The sequence below is a fragment of the Gallinula chloropus genome (genome assembly GCF_964237585.1).
Source record: "Gallinula chloropus genome assembly, chromosome: 14".
NCBI classification, from domain to species: Eukaryota; Metazoa; Chordata; class Aves; order Gruiformes; family Rallidae; genus Gallinula; species Gallinula chloropus.
Genome location: NC_140099.1, coordinates 16972604 through 16992416, shown reverse-complemented (window position 1 = coordinate 16992416; position 19813 = coordinate 16972604). Strand labels below are relative to the sequence as shown.

Genomic DNA, 19813 nt, shown 5'->3' with positions numbered 1-19813 from the left:
CATACTAGTGAAGAACACATCTAAATGCACACACATTATCCCACATGAAGGGTGAGATAGTCAGTGATACCAGAGACCTGCATGCCCAACTCTCATTAACTTGATTTAGAAATCCCCAATTCAGGATTTCAAATATGTCCTGAGAAAATGTAATTCATTTGGTTTCCCTACCAGATCACAGGAAAACTTGGGTTGGATTGAGGCTCAGGTGGTCATATTAATCCAAACATCATCTTTGTAGGAGCCTAGATGAGGACCAAGGTATCTGAATTTGATTCTTTGTTCTACCACATATTTCCTCTTTGACCTCAGTACACTGATTTACACAGCTGCTGTCTGAGTTGTCTGCAGTCATGGAAAAAGAGATGTCACACTATTACTATATTAACATTTGAGAAATGGTTAGGTAATGTGATTTAAAATACAGGTAATCAGACATCCAAATATTAGAGCTGGGCTAATATGGAAACTTTAGATCTAAAGTCTAGCACTCCAGATCATTCAACCTGTCTTGTTCCATTCCACAAAAGGGCCTGTGTCACCAGATGTTCAATTTGGTTCTGAAGTTGCTACATTTTAAAAATTTCAACCTCTTGTTTCAAGTCTACTTCTTAGCCTGTAAGAGTTGCATCCACAGTGTGCTTCAACTGGACCAAAACCTACTGTAAATAAATCTGAGTCATATGAAATGACGTTTATAACAAGTGACATTTTTATTATGTTTAAGAACATACAGTAATATATTAAATAGCTTTTGTTTCATTTGCCCTTGTTTACTACATCTCTAAATGGTATTTTAAACAGACACTTATTTACTGTGTGTTAAACTACTTCCTGCAAACTTGGCACCTAGACCTGGGGAAGGGATAAATTACCCTGGAGTTCATTTTCTGTTCTCAGCTCTCCAGGGGATGCTACTGGCAAGTCGAGCCAAAGCACAGAGAGATGTTTGTCTCATTTCTTTCTACTATTTTGGATGCTAGTATTAATACACTGCTAGAAAATTAACAGCTCAGAGAGAAGGCTGGTTAGTTTTTAAATTCTAGCTTTAAGCAAAGCACATTCCCTGCACTGGTTCACTGTCCTCATTCGGGCCAGAGTTAACCTCCCCAGCAGCCAGCACAGGTGAGCTGAGTGAGCCCAGGCTGTTTTCTCACACCACCTGACATCAGACCCCATAAAAGGGGCTTTTTGGAGAGAGGCAATTCAGTGCAGCTCCAGGACAACAACAGTCCTTGTTTCAGTGCCCAACTCGGGGCTCAAACTCACGAGCTCAGGATTAAGAGTCCTACGCTCTACCGCTACCCCAGCCCTTCAAGACCCAATTAACTTCAACGACTTCTACCTACCAACACTTTTAATACCCACCCACATCAAAAAAGAAGCCAAGCAGAGTGTCAGAAGTTCAATGTAGGTGTGAATTCTAATTAGGAGACCTTGGTAGCCACACAAGAAAAACCTCCCATTAAACATCTGTCTTTTGCCCCTAACTAGTCCAATAAAGTGGCTTTAAATTTTCACATATATATCTCCTCTTGGAAACAGATACCTTTCAAGTGAGATCACAGTCAGTATTTACCACTTAGCATCTGTGGGGAGAAGAATGAATCTAGAAACACCGTGGGGAGGGGAACAACCCAAAATGAACCCCCACAAGTCTATGGCAAGTGGCTTTTGAAATAAGCTACTTGCTGGTCAGTAAGTCTTTCCACTACATAAATATGTGCATCTGTGTATATATACATATATATTCACTAGACACTGCACCTATATGTTCTGTGAATACCATATGCATAAAGCAACTCAGAATTTTTTTCTTAAACCTTTCCTCATTATTCATTCCCCTTTGGGCCAATGCAAGAATGGGATATTTAAAGTTGGTAAATTTCCTGGTTCTGAGGGCATAAGACATTGGAGTAAAAAACATTTTAAATCAAAATATATGCACCATCAATAAATCTATCACGCTACAACAGTTGCACATTTTCTGTGCATCAAGGTAGACAAGAAGCCTGACTGAAAGGCCAGCGGGGAATATTTACAAATACTGTAGCACAGTTACTGTCTGTGTGACCTCAATGAGACCATGGTCTTTCTATGGTAAGTTCTTTTACTACATAGTAAAAGAACCCACAGGTCATGCTGAGCTTACATTGTTTTAGACACAGTCTAATCTGGTGTCACAGTGAAACTATTAATACCACCTCCTTGAAAGTGGTGGTGTAAAGAATTTATCCCCACTACAAAACCGAAGTTTGATCTAGTGAAGATCAGGAGTCCATCATTTAAAAGCAATACGTATAATCACATTATTTAAAGTGAATTTACATCAGCACAAAAATGGCACATTCCACCAGCAATGAGTTATGTTTAGATCATAATTTATTAGACAAAGTTTATGATCTTATATATTAAGGCACCTATAAGGATTAAGAAAAACAAAGGTACACCAATCCAGCATATTGAGTAGGATGTATTTAACTAATCAGTTTGTTAAATAAAACCGATGAAAATGGCTGCTTCCTGCAGTGTCTGCTACCAATGTACAAGAAATAGCTTTTTCTATGCTTTTGGAATATTACTTTGAAGAGTCAGTCCTGTCTTCTCTAGTCAGAATGAAAACCATCATCAATCTTTGTAGAAAAAGTAACAGGCTCTTGTACTCTCTTTGGTACGTTAACAAAACTGTCTAAGACTCCTGCTTTCTCCACAATGTATCACATCCTACATGAGTCTCCAAGGTTATGACTAACAGTGTAAAATAGACACAGACTTAATGACTTTTGATCCTGAGTCAGAACTCAGTTATACATGCTGCTGGGAAACACACTTTATTTCACTATAGAGGACTGATTGTTTCTCTCTCACTGCATGAGCAGAAAGCATTGCTACAATGTGCCTTTTAATTCTAAACTAAGGGGGCAGCACGGTTCAGAAACCCGAACCCCTGCTTTTCCCTGGATCCACAATTCATCTTCACCCACTGATAACAATGGGAGGAGCACACTTAAACCAAATCCCCAGCTATTTAAAGTCCATGTAGCTCATGAACCTTACAAACCACTGAACAGAAAACCCCACCAACCCTCAGTTTCAAGGCAACTACGTCACTAATGTCAGAAGACTAGTAGAAATAGATCCCAATACATCTCTAATTCACACCTAGTAGTTTAAATATTCTTTGCACTGTATAGAGGGATTACTTGGAAGCATTTGTGACAGAAGAGAGTCCAGATTAGCTGCTCTAATGGCCTAACACGACCCAGTGGAGTCACATGGTCAGAAACATTTCACCACCCAGTCACCCCAGCTTGCAATTGCTCTGAAAACTTTAACCAGTTCTGGAGGACATGGAGTCAAGGGAACATTTTGAAACAAGGACAAGCCATTGGAGCAGAGAAGCTATAAATCAGAGCTGCTGGGCAGATGGCACTGCAAGCTGATGGCAGATGGAAGCGAGAGCCAGGATAAAGCAAAAAAATTGGTTGGGAACTAACGAGATCTGTTAAGATGCAAGAGACAACTACTCTCCCTTTCTGATCACTAACCTTTAAGTGATGGTCAGCTCAACCCCTTCTCACATGAAAATTTACCCAGGAAAAGTTTTCAGAGCCATAAAGGTAGTTGAGTTTCCCTCAAAGAGGGATACTCACAGCAGCCATCCAGTTGATACAAAGTAAGCATAAGACTCCTAATTCAAAGATCCCAGATTCCCATGAAATTTTTAAAGTCCAAAGCTTTCTACATACAACCTACAAGCCCTCCACCCTGGCTCCAGGACAGTGTAAAGACCTGTGTCTTTTCATGGCAGAGATGCTTCTTCAACAAAGGGGAAGTTTCAAGCCAGTAAGGACCTTTAACAGACAAATGCTACACAACATGGTGAGGATTTGGTCCTAGTTCTGACTAGACCTGAGGCTGACTTGGTGCTCACAAAAGCTCCACCTCCACTGTAGCTGACCTACAGTTCTTTTGCTGCTGTTATAGGATAGATAGCATCTATAACTCCTTATGACTGCAGAATAGTTACTATCAGAAAAAAAGGTGGCACCTTTTAAGATATTAATGACTAACAGTTCCTCTAACCTCCAAATGTTAGAAATACCTGTCTCCTCTAGTAATATATGTATATATATACACACACATACATAAACACATATATATTTTAATTTCCTTTGACAGAGCCTCTTTTCTGAAGCAGCATTGCCAAGACTTCAACATTTTTTGTTCTGATACAATGGCTAAAGAAACATTAATATTTACAGAAGAATGTAATACAAAATTAACTACTTCAGCAAATGAGACAATCTCAGACAGTGAGCTCCTACCTGGTAGCAGCTTCCATAAGCTTCTAACATGACTTCCAGAAGCTTACGGAGTTTTTCTCCTGAGACATATTACCAAGGGTGAGACTTTCTTATCTGTCTCATACAGTGCAAGGATCTCATGGTCTTAAAAACTTCTATAACTGCAAATTCTGACAACGGGGGATATTTAAAATTTATTTACATGTAAGGAAGAAAAGAAGGTGATGTGGTAAATAAGTCAGCTTTGTTGAAAGCCCCTGGGAAAAGGGAACTATCTGTCGCCAAGATTAAAAAAAACCCAAACACAGCAGAAATAAAGTCCAGCCATTTAAAATCTTTGACAGCACATTCTTATGATTTTGTCTATAATGGGATAAGTGTGTGACTGAAAGCATGTATATTCCAACTGAGAAACCACACTCTTTCATCAGTTTTCTAGACAATTTTTGATCAGGTCACTTAACCTTTCCTGGGATTCCTTTCTCCAGATGTAGTCATGGGTTGCACAAACTACATTCTTATGCAGATGAGCTATGCTACTTTCTCCATTTTTGATAGGTTTTATATCGTTGTAATTTCTTATTATTACAGGGCAAAGTCAATCTCTGGCTACCAGACAAGAATGAGGAAAAGAAAGCAGCCCACCCCCCAAAAAACCCCATCAAATAGAAGTTTCCCACCCAAGTCCACCAAAGTTTTTTTACTGAGCAATACTGTTCTTACAGATCCATCCCTGTCCAAACATCAACTTCAGATATTTTCAGATGCTCTCTTCATTTGCAGCTGTCTTACATTTGGACACTCTCAAAGACTCTAAATCCCCCCCCTTCAGCAGCAGAAGATACACAGAGATAAGCTGTACATAAATGCAGAATAACATGAAGTGACTAAAAACACACTACAACTGTAATCCTGTGACATATTTCATCTGTAAATCTGTGTTCTAGCAGAAGAAACACCTTTAAAAAGAAAGACTAATTCCAACACTATGACTAGAAATCCTGAATTTTATGCAAGTCTTATGATTTTTTTTTTTTAACTTGAGCATCCTTAGGCATATTTGGGCCTCTCTCATGTCCAGCCTTTGTGGTCACAAAGAGAAGTGTGCCTCAACAACCTCAATTCCCGAAAGCACATAAAAATTACCCAACTATTTATTTATTCCAATTCTTCTGAAACTAATCTTATACTTTTAGAGGAATCGATGGAGCTGTTTGTTCTAAACATCTAGAGGAGTCAGCACTGCTCCTGGTATTCCAATTTACACATAAGCATATATGTTCTCTTGCCAGTTTTATCACAGAATCACAAGGTTGGAAAAGACCTTTAAGATTGAGTCTAACCATTCCTGTCCTGTGCTAAACCAGATCCCTAAGTACCTCATCTCCCCTTTTTTTAAACACATCCAGGGAAGGTGACTCAACCCCCTCCCTGGGCAGCCTGTTCCAGGCCCTGACAACTCTTTCAGTGATTTTTTTTTTTCCTAACATCTAAACTGACCCTGCCCTGGCACAGCTTCATGCCATTTCCCCTTGTCCTGTCACCTGGCTGAAGAGACCATTGCCCACCTCTCTACAACCTCCTTTCAGGTAATTGTAGGTGGTGATAAGGTCTCCCCTCAGCTTCCTCTCCTCCAGACTAAGCATTGTAAAAACTCTCATTCATACTAAATGAAAATCCCTATAAAGAACTTTGCTGGGCATCTTTCTGATCCAGCCTCTATGATTTTGTGGCCTTTGTTAGTTTGGCTCCAAGTGTGCTGCCAAGTATGTGTTCAGAAAAGATCACATTGATGCATCCGTGTATGTGAAGAAAAATTAGGGAAGACTGGGAAAGAACAGTATGTTCTGACCATTTATCTGGAATATGTTTCCAAAAGGTAATTTTTTCTTCATTCTTGTTGGTGAACAACTTTGACAAACAAATCAACAGCATCATAATGTTACAGATGCAGGCAACATGAAGTTCTGAACAGCAGCACAGTGAGTTCTTGGGCATCAAGATGATACATTTAAATCTTCTGGACCCACATACTTTATGCAAGGTTCTTCCACTCCTCTTTCACTACTGTGCTTATGCACTTCTGATCCTCAATATATACAACAGGTGACTCAGCATTACAACAAACATGCAACTGAGGGGGGACAACGTGGAGTAGTACTCCAAACTCTCCTAGTGCCTGGAACTCACAGTATCCCAGAACTCACGCTGTTGCAAGAAAGCACAGGCTGTGCTGTCAAAGAGCTGATGAAAGAGTCATATTTTAAAAGAAAATAAAAATAATAAAACTGAACTTTAAATTGATTTGGCTAGTGTCATTGGCAAAATGTCTCCTCTCCCACACATTGTAAACCACAGAGAGGCAAGGAGATAGAGAAAGGAAACGCACACTGGAAAGACAGATGGGAAGATGAAAGCATTGTGGACTAACACTGATATTAAAATGCGTCATCTATCCCTGTCCTCAATCAATTTTTACCGCCTGGCCAGGATAGATATCCTAAAGTAAAATGGATTCCAGGGTTTCCATGTTACTTCCTCATCATCACCCTTCACACAATATAAATTCTTACTCTGAATAAACAGTTTATCATTAAACTAGCAAAACATGATTAAATGTATAATGGTAATGAACACAAATTACTGTGCTCAGATGGCATCTCAAACACTGCATGTTTAGCTACCCAAAGCTTCAGGAAGAGTACACCTCTCATTACCAGTGCAATATACACAGCAACAACTAGATAGAAATAATCTCAAAAGAAACAAAAAGTAAAAATTAGAGAAATCAAGTTGTCATCACAGGTCGCTTAATGACCCCAAAACACTTATACCTGAATGTTATCTTTCACCTTTGATAGACAGTGATGGCATTGTACAGCACAATAAGCCTTATTTCTACACAGAACAGTCCTGCCTCTTTTTTTTTTTCTTTTTAAAGTTTGGCACTTTTATGTTTACCCTAACACATAGCTGCAGCTTGGTCACGACAGCACTGTGCAATACATCTCAAGAGTTTATAAGACATTGCAAAGCTTTCCCATCTTACCTGGCTCTGTGCAGTTCTTTTGTTCATGTGTCCCATTAGGTGATGCCATCAACCTTCTATTCTTCCACACTTCTGACAAAATCGGTCTGTCTGCAACAGTTGACTCTCGTCCTATATTAAACAGAAAAAGGTTATGCCCACTGTCACTATTTGTTTCCTGCATCATTTTAACTGGACCATAATGCCCAACTAGCAAGGGGCATGGACTGACCAGTATGTGAATATAGCAAAATCAAGATGTGACTGGAGCATGTGCCAACATACTTTATATGCTAGGTGCTCCTAGCTAGAAAGGGTGAAACTAGTTGGGAAGATGCAGCGCAGGATGGGAGCTGTTAGCATGTTCTGGCTATCAGAATACCTGGCTGGGAGCCACAATGGGAAAATATTCTGCAGCAAGTAAACGCTGAAGCCTACACCTGTGAAACTCAACACTTCACAGTTCCTTGTAGATGAAATGAGCCCAGCTAAGCTGACATGAACAACAATCACACTTCCATTCAGTCATCTGCGCTTGTACCTATTACATTCCTGATTTCTCAAAAAACCAAAATGCACATGGACACATCCCAGTTACATTTCAGTTTATTCTGAGTCTAGCGACTGAGCTTTTCACTGTTGAGTAGACTTGATTAAATCAATCCCTGCACCTGTGAATTCCCATAAATCTTAAAAAAAACCTTAAACTTCTTAAGAGTCAATGGAGCTTCTGCCTAAACTCTTATTTCAGCAGCATTCTCTATGGAACTTGCTGAATAGAGTACAGAAGAACACTTACGATAATGCAGGGTATGTAATTAGAATAATCAAAAGAAGAATTGAACCTCTTAATTAAATCACTTCCATCTCAACCTTATCCATTTCAAATGAACATATTATGACAACACAAATTCTTCCATGGCTGATCTTAGACTTTATATTCAGTCATCATGTAACGCTTGTGCTTAGCTATACAGACTCTTGCAAAATAATCTGCCTTGGAACTTAGTCTGGTTAGAGTATTTGCTATAATATTGTGATGCCACGATTATATGAAACATAGAGAACAGATGGTCAGTGTTTATGGATACAATATACTGTAAATTAGCCAGATGAAAAAAAGCCAACCCTACCTGATACAGCATACCATCAAAAATTAGGTTATGATGGATTTAGTTGATAACCCAGGAGATTAAAAACTTTCATTAGTCATGACATTTTTCATGTAAACATAAAAAAGTTCAGGAAAACCGTTAGCCTGCAACAAAAAAACCTTCAAACTATGTAAACATAATTATGCCCCAATTGTTTGCTTTCAGAAACCAGTAAGTTTATGAAAATAAATAGCTGGTGAAAATATGGAAAAAACAACCAAAAAAAGAAAAAGCATAGGCATGACAAACAGTTCTAAATAAAGCATGCAACAGTATATTCTGAAGCCACAATTAAAAAAAAAAAGTTGAAAGTTCTAAGATGAGCAATATGCTAATTGGGTCTAAAAAACTGAATTTGTATATGGATGGCTTGTTGCCATCCTAGATATATCCCAAACAACCCAGGCAATAATTGAAACACAACAGCATTACAAAGCAGTCAAGTTCCACAAGGTTTTTCTTCCCTAAAGCACGTATTTTAACTTCAGCTTTAACCACACAACCCATCCTATTTGTGCTGAAATCTGATTTTCTTATCTTAAACATGGTCATAGGATCTAGGCTCAGTTTGCTTTTGTTCTCTAGGTAGGACCACCAACAGTCCTTGAGGAGACCCACACACTGTCCCAGCAACCTTAAGACTTCGTATCTGAGCAATGCAAAGTGTATTGCAGGAAGAGGGCCTGAAACTGCCCACACCAGCCCACACTGTGCTAGAAGGTGGGGAAAAAAACCAAAGCTAATGGGAACGATGTAATGAATTATAAACGCATCAGTTTACCAACACAACAAGGACGCAACAGACTGCCTCTATAAACTAGCGCTGTTCCTTGCCTGAACTACAGCTTTCTGTCACATCTGCACTGTAATTTGGGGAGGGAGGCCAGGGGTGGAGGGAAAAGATGCAGAAAAGCAGCTGTTGTAGCTGGTGGACGTTTACAACCTATGGATAAAAATCAAAGGTGGCCCTAAGTTGCAGAGGGGACCACAAGCGGCTGGCGAGGATTCAGCTCTGATGCAGCGGCAGGGGGGGGAAAACTCCTCCAGGGCCGTTCCCAGGCATGCAGTTGCCCCGTGATTCTGCTTCGAGTCTCGACCTGCAGCCCTCCGAGAGGCACGGCGGGCCCGGCGCTGGGAAGCCCTTGGCCACCGGGCGCCAGCGACGCCTCCCCTCCCCGGGGCTATGGCCACACACCTGCCCGGCGTGGGGGTTTCTCCTGAGGAAGCCGCGCTGCTCCCCCGTCTCGCCCGCCCGCTCGGGTATTTCCACTGAGAAACTCAAACAAGGAACAGCCGCGGACGCTTGGCCCCGCCAACCCCTGCCTTCCCCTGGGGCAGCACTCCCCGAGCGGCTGCGGGCTGGCACCCTGCCGGCCCTGCCGGGGTCTGCCAGTCCCGCCGCCACAGCCACTCACCCAGTCTGGAGAGCAGGCTGGACATGCACCAGACGAAGAAGAGGATGGCGCAGATGAAGCCCAGCTGCTGCAGCAGCATCTCCCGCCTCTTGCGAACTTTCCTCAGCATAAGCAACATGGTCTTCGGAGGGGCAAGCGGCGTCTCGTCCAGTTCCATCGGAGCGAGCGCGGGCGCCAAGGGGGCGGCCAGCAGGTAGGTCAGAAAGCAGGGATCACTCCCGGCGGCTTCCCGCTGACGGCTCCATGTCGGGCGGGCTGCAGCGCGGAGAGAAGCCGATGTCAAACGCCTCAGGTCGGCAGCGGCGAAGCAGGAACAGGTGGAGGCGGGCCGGGGTGGCGAGGAAGACGGCGGCAGACCGGCGACCGGGCAGGGCGAAGGCGAAGGCGAAGCGTTGCTCTCAGGGGCCGGGCTGAGTCCCGCGCCCCACACGCACCATGGCCGGCAGCGGAGGAAGCGGCGCGGCGGCACTCCGCGCTCCTCTGGCAGCGGCCACCCCACAGAGCGCCGCGGGCTGCCAGTCAGCGCCGAGGAACGGCATCCATACAGCTCCCTACTCGCCCCGGCCAAGTTTGAAGTTTATCCCTTTCCTCCCTCCCGCCGCTGCCGCCAGCCGTTCGCGGCAGGTGGGCGTAACAGCCGCCGCCGCGGGGAGTAGCTAGCCCCTGGGCTCCCAGCGCGGCGCCAAGCGGCCAGTCAGCCCCGGCGGACGGGCGGCCGCTCCTCCAAGCTCCCGGCCCGGCCCCCTTCTCCCCGCCCCTCTCCCGCAACTTTCTGGGTGCTCCGGCGGCACCCATGGCAACGCGCATGTATCCTCCCCTCCCCCCACCTCAGATGGAGGAGGGAGGGGGGGGGGGGGCGGCGGAATTAACCCGCTAAATTAATCCGTTCCCCTAAACGGCGCAGGAATTACCCGCTCTCGGTGTCGCGTTTGGCGGAGCCATCCGTGCGAGGAGGGCAACAGGCAGCGGCAAGTGCTGCGGGCCGGGGGCAGGGCGGGCGCCGCCTGAGGTGCGGGAGCCGTTGGGGCGGTTGCGAGCAGCGGGCTCTGCTTGCGCTGCCTGAGGCGCCGGGCGGGAAGGGCGGCCGTCGGAGCGGGGCGGGAAGGGAAGGGGCCGGCGGCTGCGGGGTGCGCGACCGTGGGTCTTGAGGGGAAAAGGTTCCCGGGTGCCGCGGTGAGAGGCGGGCCGGGGATCGGTGGCATCTGGCTTCTTCCACCTGTCTCTAGGAGCTGCGATTCAAGATGGTCTTCCTCGGGGGGACTCTGATCCCCGCTGTGTTGAGCGTGTGTAGGATGACAAAGTGAACGAGCCATTTTGTGAAGCAGCAGTTAGTAACAGACTGTCCCAAAGCAGATTTTCTTCTTTTTTTTAACTAAAATTTGGTATTTACATTAATTAAATGGTTACTGTCAGTGAGAACAGTTCTGGGACCTACCTACAGCACAGGCATCAGTTCTGTATTCCTTCCAGGTATCGGAAATACTGCGCGTGTCCAGGAGCGCCTGGGGACAAAGTGAGATTAACTCATCACATCTCTTTTCAATACAGCATTTGCTTTACAACAAGGAAGACCTTTCAGGTGATTCCCTCCAGATGTCTTTGTACTTAAGAACATGTAACAATTCATATCTTGCATTGTTTCTAATGGTGTCGTAATACAAATATCCTGGTCTACAAAAGCAAATCTTCACAAATAAAGTATCACTAGTCCTCTGTGTTTTCTCATCTTCGTGCAAATGTGGGTTTTTTTCTTATATTTAGGAATTATATCTGCTATAGTGAGATACAGCAGCACAGTGTTCAGGGTTTCTGTGCACACTGCGTGTAGAGTAGGTCTAGATCTGTGCTGAGGGCTGACCGCTTGTCTGAAGTGCAAAAGGGAATACTCCAGCTGGAGAACCTAAGAGAGGTAGTTGTGTTAACCTTTTTGCTTGCTTTCACTCTCACAACTACAGACATTTGTGTGCCTTAACTGCTCAAGCTCCAGGAGCACCTAGGCTCTGATGGGCCTTTGACTGTCTGATTTATGTTAAAGCAGGAAAACAGCTACATGTTAGGAGGATGGCAGTAAGACAGACCACAATCTCCTCTTTCATTCCTTTTATCATTGCTGAGAAGCAAAAAGTCACTCTGAAAGCTCTTGCCTACTACAAGAAAGGTATTAGATTACAAGTCAGTCAGCCTTGCATCCCTGTATTTCTCTCCATGGCCATGTAGGAAATCTCTCCATTGAACCCAGAATGATGAAACCCATCCTGGACTGAAAGAATGTAGAGGCTAATTAGATGCAGAGGTATGGGTAGCTGGACAAAGGCAACTGAAGTTCTTCAGATCAGGACTGTTACTTATAGTGGACTGTTTTGTCATCTTTAAGCTCCAGTGAAGTTGCTGGTTGGCATCTCAGCAGAGATGCCACTACATGGTTAGATGCTGCTGCATACCCTGTCAGCTGCCATAATGCCTGAGAGTTAATTCTTCATGTGGATTTTTATTACCTCTTTTCGGAGATTAAAGGCTCCCTTTCCACTCAAAGTGGCAATGTGAACACCAGTCTGACATCCCCTTGTTCTGTGTTTAATTAGAGCTGAGTTGCTGGCAATACTGTGGTTTTCCGTATGAAGATTTTTATCTAATAACAGAAAGACAGTGACACCGGTAGGGACTGCAGAGATTTTTTGCTTCCAGTATTCTCTTGCCATAAGTTTGTAATCTTCACTGATGAGGCAGACCAGGACCATTGCTTCAGAGAGTGTCCTGATGGTTGGGTGTCTCTGCAGAACTGACAGAAGTTGCTTGTGAGTTTTATATTTACCAGGTTTATTCTCCAAAGATGTTTTCAAAGCCATGGTGCTCCTGATCTGAAGAGTTACTGATATTAAGAGATGCAATGATAAGTTTGCCTGGAATTGAGGTAAATTTGGGTCTGGAGATGAGGCTGTGCTTCTCAGATATTCCATATTTGCATCTATAGGTTGTTTACACAAAGACCATGGAATTGAAACGTTGTTAGAGGTCCTGATTTTCACATGTGAGGGATTTTCATTTCATTAATTCTGTCGGGTCCTATGAACATCACATGGATCAGACCAAAGCACATGGTTAGTTACAGGAATGCAAGTATAATATTGCCTTTTTGACAAAGGTTTTTTCCTTTTTCTGGCTGTTAAAAAATTTCTGGTTTAGTGGCAACAGTTACTGACTGTGAGGAACTGAAAGCAAGGAACAAAACCAAAAAAGTGAAGAGATCTTTTGTAAATCCTTTAAACAAAAGAAATCTGCTACCCATGCAAGCAGTTCTCAGCCTGAATGTGTGTCTCTCCCCCCCTCTGTGTACACCAATGAGGCATATCAAAGTTCAGACAGCACTAATCTCCTAATCATACAAGCTTCTGATTAGCATTTTTAATCAGTCTGGTGATCACAGGGCAGCCTCAAAATTCTTCTGGAATACTAAACTTTCAGTACAGAATTCCAAATCGCTTTTATTTTGTGTTTCTTGTGTCTTGAAAATGTGTCAGGTAACTATTTATGTAGGAAGTCTCAAAGGGAAGTGGTGCACTGCAGAATTCGGCTTCAGTTACCTCTGCCCACACCTGGAGGATCTGTTAAAGTACATTCAAGCCATTCACACAAACCTCTTCACTGGAATGATGTCCTGACACTTTCTTCTGATTTGAGACATCCATGCTGTGTACAAGAGAGAATAAGACACACGTGATTTTCTGAGTGATGCCCTCACAGTGAGTATTTTGGTGATGCTCTGGATGTTCTGTGTTTCTATTTTTATCAGAACAAAATGTTTCCTGGACTAAATCTAGGAATACTGAAAGAATTGTATTTGGGAAATCAGAGGTATTTGGGTAGCATCATCAGAACAAAGTGTAGACAAAGAAAATATTAAATAGCAGTTGTTGTCTTAAACTAAACCAGATGCAAGAAGCGATCTTTATTTCTTATAACTGTGCTTATCGTTGTGATCATTTAACTTTTGAGTATGTCCCACGCTGAAATGTCTCACTAGAAGCACAGACTAATGCTGGCTTCATCTAGCACTGCCAAATTTCCTTGTTTTTCATCTGAAGCACAATTAGTATCCTGAACTGAGTAACAGCCAAAAAGCTTTGAATTAGGGAACTGTCTCATAGGAGATCCATGAAAGCAGCTCATCTGAGAAAAAAATATTGATGCTGCTGAGAGTTAAAGGAGAAGTATAATGTTTGGGTTAGTTCTCTACGGCGCCCTCTAAAAGGAGCAGGAAATGCAGTAGCACAGTAGGGTAACAGAAGGGGCCCTATTAGCTGGTCATGAAGAATATTCCAGCACAGAAGAGCTTAGAGTGCATCAGCTGAGAAGCCTGGAGGTAATAGTTCGTGACAGGCACCCAGCCCTAGGAGTCTGTTTGAGTCAGCTTTTCCAACTGATACAACCAGCATCCCAGTTATCAATCCCTCTGTTTGCAAGGCCAAGAGACAGTATCGAAGAAAAGCCAACAATATTCCTTAAAAAAAGACCAGAAAATCTCCTATAAGCCACAAAAACTCAACTGAGAGGAAAGGCAATGGTGAGGGAAGAAACTGGGATCCTGCTTTTGCTATTTGGTATGCAAAATATGAGGGAGCCATGGAGAGAAGCTTAGTTTGGTGCTGTCCATAATCACCTCACTGTCACGAAAGGGGCAGTCCTGTGCTAATTTAGGACCTGGTTCCTGGAAAAGGACCACACACTGACACCACTTCACAGTAAAAGCTTGCAAAAAGCAAATATTAGCACATTGTCATTTCAGCGTTGAACTGTACCTCAGGGCACTGTACATCCTTAGGTATACACCCAGGTGGCTCCTTAAGCATTGGTGAAAGGTGCTTTGCTGAACCATGCTTGAAATTCAGAAAGTAGATCCATTGTTGGCATCAGCACTGAGGGTTCTGCCAGAGTCTCTGTGATGCCTAAACCCTGAACAGGGACCACTGGATTTACAGAGAAGTTCCAACTGTAGGACCCATCAAAGAACTCATCCTCGTGCTAAGATCCTTGATGTCTTTCTACTCATTCTCAGATTTTTCTCTCCCATCATTGTCCAAGTCCAGTAGACAATTGCCAGCTGTGTTACCATATTTTACATTTGTGTGCTTCAAAGGCAGAAGTTTTCTGTATTACAGTTATTTTTGTAGTTAAACTCAGACCTTCGTTTTACTTCCAAGGCTATAAATAACTCAACCCTGAATCAGAATTTAAATGCTATGAAGAAGTCAGTCTCATACTGTAATATGGAACCAGATCTTCCTTTAACTTACCCAGCTCCTCCCTTGTGTCTTTCAGTCTTCCTCCTGCTTATTTCTCTTTGATATTGTTGGGTAATGCTATTTAACATTTCTGATGAGCTTCTGTGGTTACACCCCACCTTCAGCACTTAACTAGCAGCCACACACCCAGACCCTACTTGGGAGTCACTTCTCCCTCAGTATGCAGGAATGCTACAAGCAAGAGTTCCTCATATGCTACATGCCATAAACAACCTCACATAAGCCCAGGAAGAAGGTCAGGCTGCTACATATGATCTTCTTCTATAAGAATAAGAATAAAAGGTGCCAACCAGATCTAGACTCTTGATGTGATCTACTTTAAACTGCAAGAAAATAGGATCACTTGACTCTTGATGTCCCACATGTGCTGTTAACACTTTTTAATTTAGGTGTATTTGCTCTATTAATTTCTCTTACTTATTTCTCTTCTCTCTCTTGCAGGACAGAATGAGACATTATGCATGTCAGTAGAATTCAATGTGCTCTTCTGCCCATAAGGTTTCAATCATATCTACCTAGAAAAGGAAGTTTGTTAGAAAACACTTACTATTTGTCTCCTTAAATCACTATTGTCTAAGCCCCCCAAATTCATCACAGCATCTATGTTTAACGCCCACTGGATTTCTCAGGGATATAGGCATCTGCTTAAATCCTTGCCAGATTTGAAGAACTCATGCACATGCATAAAGCTGAACTGAAATGAGGGTTAAATTACAGGGAGCCGGTTACGCAGCATATCCTCCCCTGCACACATACCATTTCTGTCTCGATTTCTCAAACTCTGAATCCCAGCCTCAACTGATTTTACTGGGTTTACATTTTACCACTGATTTTCTGTTTCTCTCTGCCCTCACAGTCACTTTCTCTTCTGCCTACTTCTTTCCTTCCCTGATTCTTTCCCGCTGTTCAGTCCATGTGACTTTGTTCCCCACCTCTTTGTTTTCTAGGCCCAGTGTAAATTTTTCATTTGTTCCACTATCAGTAAACAGAATTCCTTCCTCCTCTTCAAATCTCCCCTTAAATCTACACGTGGGTTTGAGCTTAGTATTGACTCTAAGCCTTGTACCCAGAGGCTGGGGGAAATTTGACAGTGAGGAATGAGGTTAGCTGACATCACGCTAAACATGAGGGATTCTGGCTGGTCAAAGCTCTGCAGATTAACTGCAGCACTCTCTTCCATCACCATACAACACCTTTGTTTGCTCTCCATAATCTCATTCCTCCCCCAGACAAAGAAACTAAAATTGGTTCTGTAAAATGGTCTCCATTTGTTTTCTTTCTGGAAAGTTTTTGTATGTCCGTGAAATAAGTGAAATTCAAAACAGCTACTGAGGAAACAACTTCACACACTCCAGTCAACCACACTTTTGTTCAGCTTTCATACCTACAGGGATCTGTTTCCAAAACCATTTGCTAGTCCCTCTGAATGAGAGGGATCATTAACTAAGCAAAAATTGATTCATTACAGTGAGAAAAATTTTCAACAGCTATGTGTTGTTAGCCCAGACCACAGACTGCTGTGATCTTATGAATACACAGGAGGAAGCTGTGCAGAATTCTCACACACAAAAAGCCTCAGATGGTGTCAGTGCTTGAAAGCCTGGAGGCTGAAGAGGTTCAGTCAAAGTCCTGTTGGGGCAGCTGAAAGAGATTCAACAGGACAGCTCCTTCCCCTCATTAGATTAGTCCATCAGAATCATTAAGAAAAGAACAAGCATTCATCCCTGGTGACTCTGGAAAAATCAAACTGCAGTCTCCAAATGCTACATAAGCAAGTGCAGGAATGTATGTCCTGGCAACTGGTGTCCTTGAAACAACAATGTTGAAAAGGTGAGAACTGTCTTTATTCAGAGACTGGTAGAACATATGCTTGAGGAACCCGGGGAGGTCACCCTGTTCATTCCCTTTTTCTAAGGCACTATCAAGTCTCCCTAACATTGAGTGGGCTTGCTTTGAAACTTAATATCCATCTTGCTGTTTGACTGCCTATCAAAGTTTTTAAAATAAAATGATGGTGAATAATGTTCAGAAAATTTACACCTCCTACTTTGGCTGGCTTTTTTTAAAAAAAAAAACCACTGTTAGTGAGCAGAGTTTGGAGAGTTCTGTGAATTTTCCCCCTCCTCTGACCACAGATTTTCAAAAAAGAAAATTTATTCTATTGAAAACCTATCATGTTAAAGCTTTGGGGAATTGTCACTGTCAATCAGAGAAGGGGAAGAGTATTCTTATCATTTATTTCTGTAAAGCTAGTAGAAATCATGTTCCTTTATAGACAGTAGGAAGAAAACAGCCTTGCCCTGGGAAGATAAATTCAGTGTATAAAATCATGTAAAATGATAGTCTAGAGGGAATGGCAATCAGAGAAATCAAGTGAGCAGGAACAGTGCTCAATGGAGTGTTTTGTATGAGGAATTCAGGTCATTTATTTCATTGCTGTTTCATGTTGTCTCCTGTAGAAGGGATGAGAAAGGAGGGTTAATTTGCTCCCCATTACGATCAGACAAGAGAGAGGGGAACACAGAAGGCTGGTTCAGAGTCCAGGTTCAGGACAGCAAGGGGAAAGGTGTTTGTCTGAGGAGGCGTTTAAGTGAAGGAAGGGAGAGCTTCAGTACCCGGGAGCAGGGAGATGGCTCTAAGCAAGTGGGCTCGGCACAGCCGTCTGCGGGAGCAGACACAGGGAACCTGGATCAAAGTGGATCGGAAGGGAGAGTGAAACCACCTAACATGGGGAAATGAGCACCACTACATCCACTTTGAAGACCAAGTCTTGTGCTGCAAATTTGAAAAGGGTCAATGTAGCAGGAGAGGGAGTGAGATGACTGTAGCTGCAGTGCTTTAAGGAGAACATCCTCCATAAAAGGTTCCTTTAAGTTTACAAAAACTGCCACATCTGCAACACAGCCTCCTCCGAGCCCAGATGACTCGTGCTCCTCAGCAGTGATGAAAAGTCATGGCCAAAGCAAACGTTGGCATATTTTCAAGCAATGTGAGGAACAATTTTTACTGTATTTCTCTGATAACTTCCCAACAGACTTCACAGTAAAATACTAAGGCAATTAGTAGTTACTGCCCATTTTAACAAGAAATGTTTATCATGGGCAAATAATAAATGCAGTACTCCCTCAAATTAAAAACTTTGCTGTTCCTAACTGCTTGCAGAGGTTAGCAGCAGGGTGTTTCAGCTAGCCTTGGTCATAAGCATGCTCAGCTGCCTCTCAGCACCAGGACAGCCCAGGCTTGGCTCCTCTGAACGGGCTGCTCTTTTCAGCTTGTAGTAGGAGAACAGCAAAGGCAGTGCTACCCCATAGTCCAGTTTAATAGCACCTATTGTGGGTGTCACCTACCTGACATGTCTGCCTCACCCCACCATCTTTTTAGTTGTTTTCATTTAAATATTTCAACACTCAAATATTCCAGCCACTTTACATTTCACCTCCTCAGAAAGAAGCAATGTTTCAGCAGAGTTACCATGGAAACAAAAGAGTGAGGAGGCAGCTAAACATGAAAGAAAGTCATCCAACAGTAAATCCAGGGACATGCTTTGGGGTAACTTGAAATTAAAAAATTTATAATTAATTGGGCTGCTGCTGAGCATGTGTTTGTGCTTATTGTTTTCTACTGACAAGAGGCCACATTTTTGCCTGTGACAAGAAAATAACATTTCCCCATGCAGAATTTTCAGTACCTAAAGCCGTTTGTGACATCTCTTTGGAGGTGGCAACTGACATAGTATTGCTGAGGGTCAGCAACACCACCTTCCTCTAACAAATCAGCCTGTACTGATAGCAGTGGGCTGTGAGCATTGTGATCCAAGATATTTGCAAAGTTTAATCAGACTATGGGAAAAAGATGGTTAGCATTAGTGGAAGTAAAAATGCAGCTAGGTATGGAAAGCCCCTTCCAATTATGCAAATGAATACGCAGAAGTGGGTATTAAAGTATCCTTGAGAATAAATATGAAAGCCTACCTTTGGCAATCTGTCACCATATATCCTGAAATACCATAATTACCTCTCTCAGGCATGGGAAGGAACTACTCTTGACTAACTGCCCATGCTCACATCATAAAATGATTTCCTGCAACTTTACACAGCCTGAGCTTTGCTGATCTATCTGTTGTCTGTAGTGAAGGTAAGAAAGGAAAATCCAGTGTTTCAACTATGTGTTAGGCAAGAAAGCTCAAAAATAAACCCTGTAATGAAGATCATATTCACTTCATGCATTGGAAAATTGACCACAGAAACACTTAATTCCTTTAAATATGCCACACAAAATCTTCTGTTCAGAACAGACTCAGGTACAGAAGATTAGAGACGTGAGCTGTAGTTGCTCTTCATAACCCTTTAGATTATACTTATGGGCAAAGGAAGGGTTCTGGGAAATGTCTAAAATTTCTCCTTAGAAATTTGTCTCCTTTGGAAATTGTCTTGATTGAAAGAAGAATTGTTCCTACCATCCATGGCCACTAGAAAAATTCTATCATTGTAGGCTGGCAGAGTGGGCTACATCTCTGGCAAACCAAAAGCTCTGGTCTCACCTGGCTGTTGGTGCCCAGGGTGGCCTGTGCTATGTACTCCACAGCTGCCTGCCTCAGGAAGGGGGCCAG

General features: G+C 42.9%; 1 protein-coding gene across 1 annotated transcript in view; it reads right to left on the bottom strand.

Moving 5' to 3' along the window:
* Window positions 1-10061, bottom strand: part of SLC24A4 (solute carrier family 24 member 4) — a gene marked incomplete at its 5' end in the record, with an annotated part of 85001 nt that extends 74940 nt beyond the window's left edge. Inside the window, 2 exons of the mRNA XM_084270765.1 lie at window positions 7357-7467; window positions 9905-10061. Coding sequence (XP_084126891.1) covers window positions 7357-7467; window positions 9905-10061 — 268 coding nt within the window. The remainder of the gene's footprint in view (window positions 1-7356; window positions 7468-9904) is intronic.
* Between the last annotated feature and the right edge of the window lie 9752 nt (window positions 10062-19813).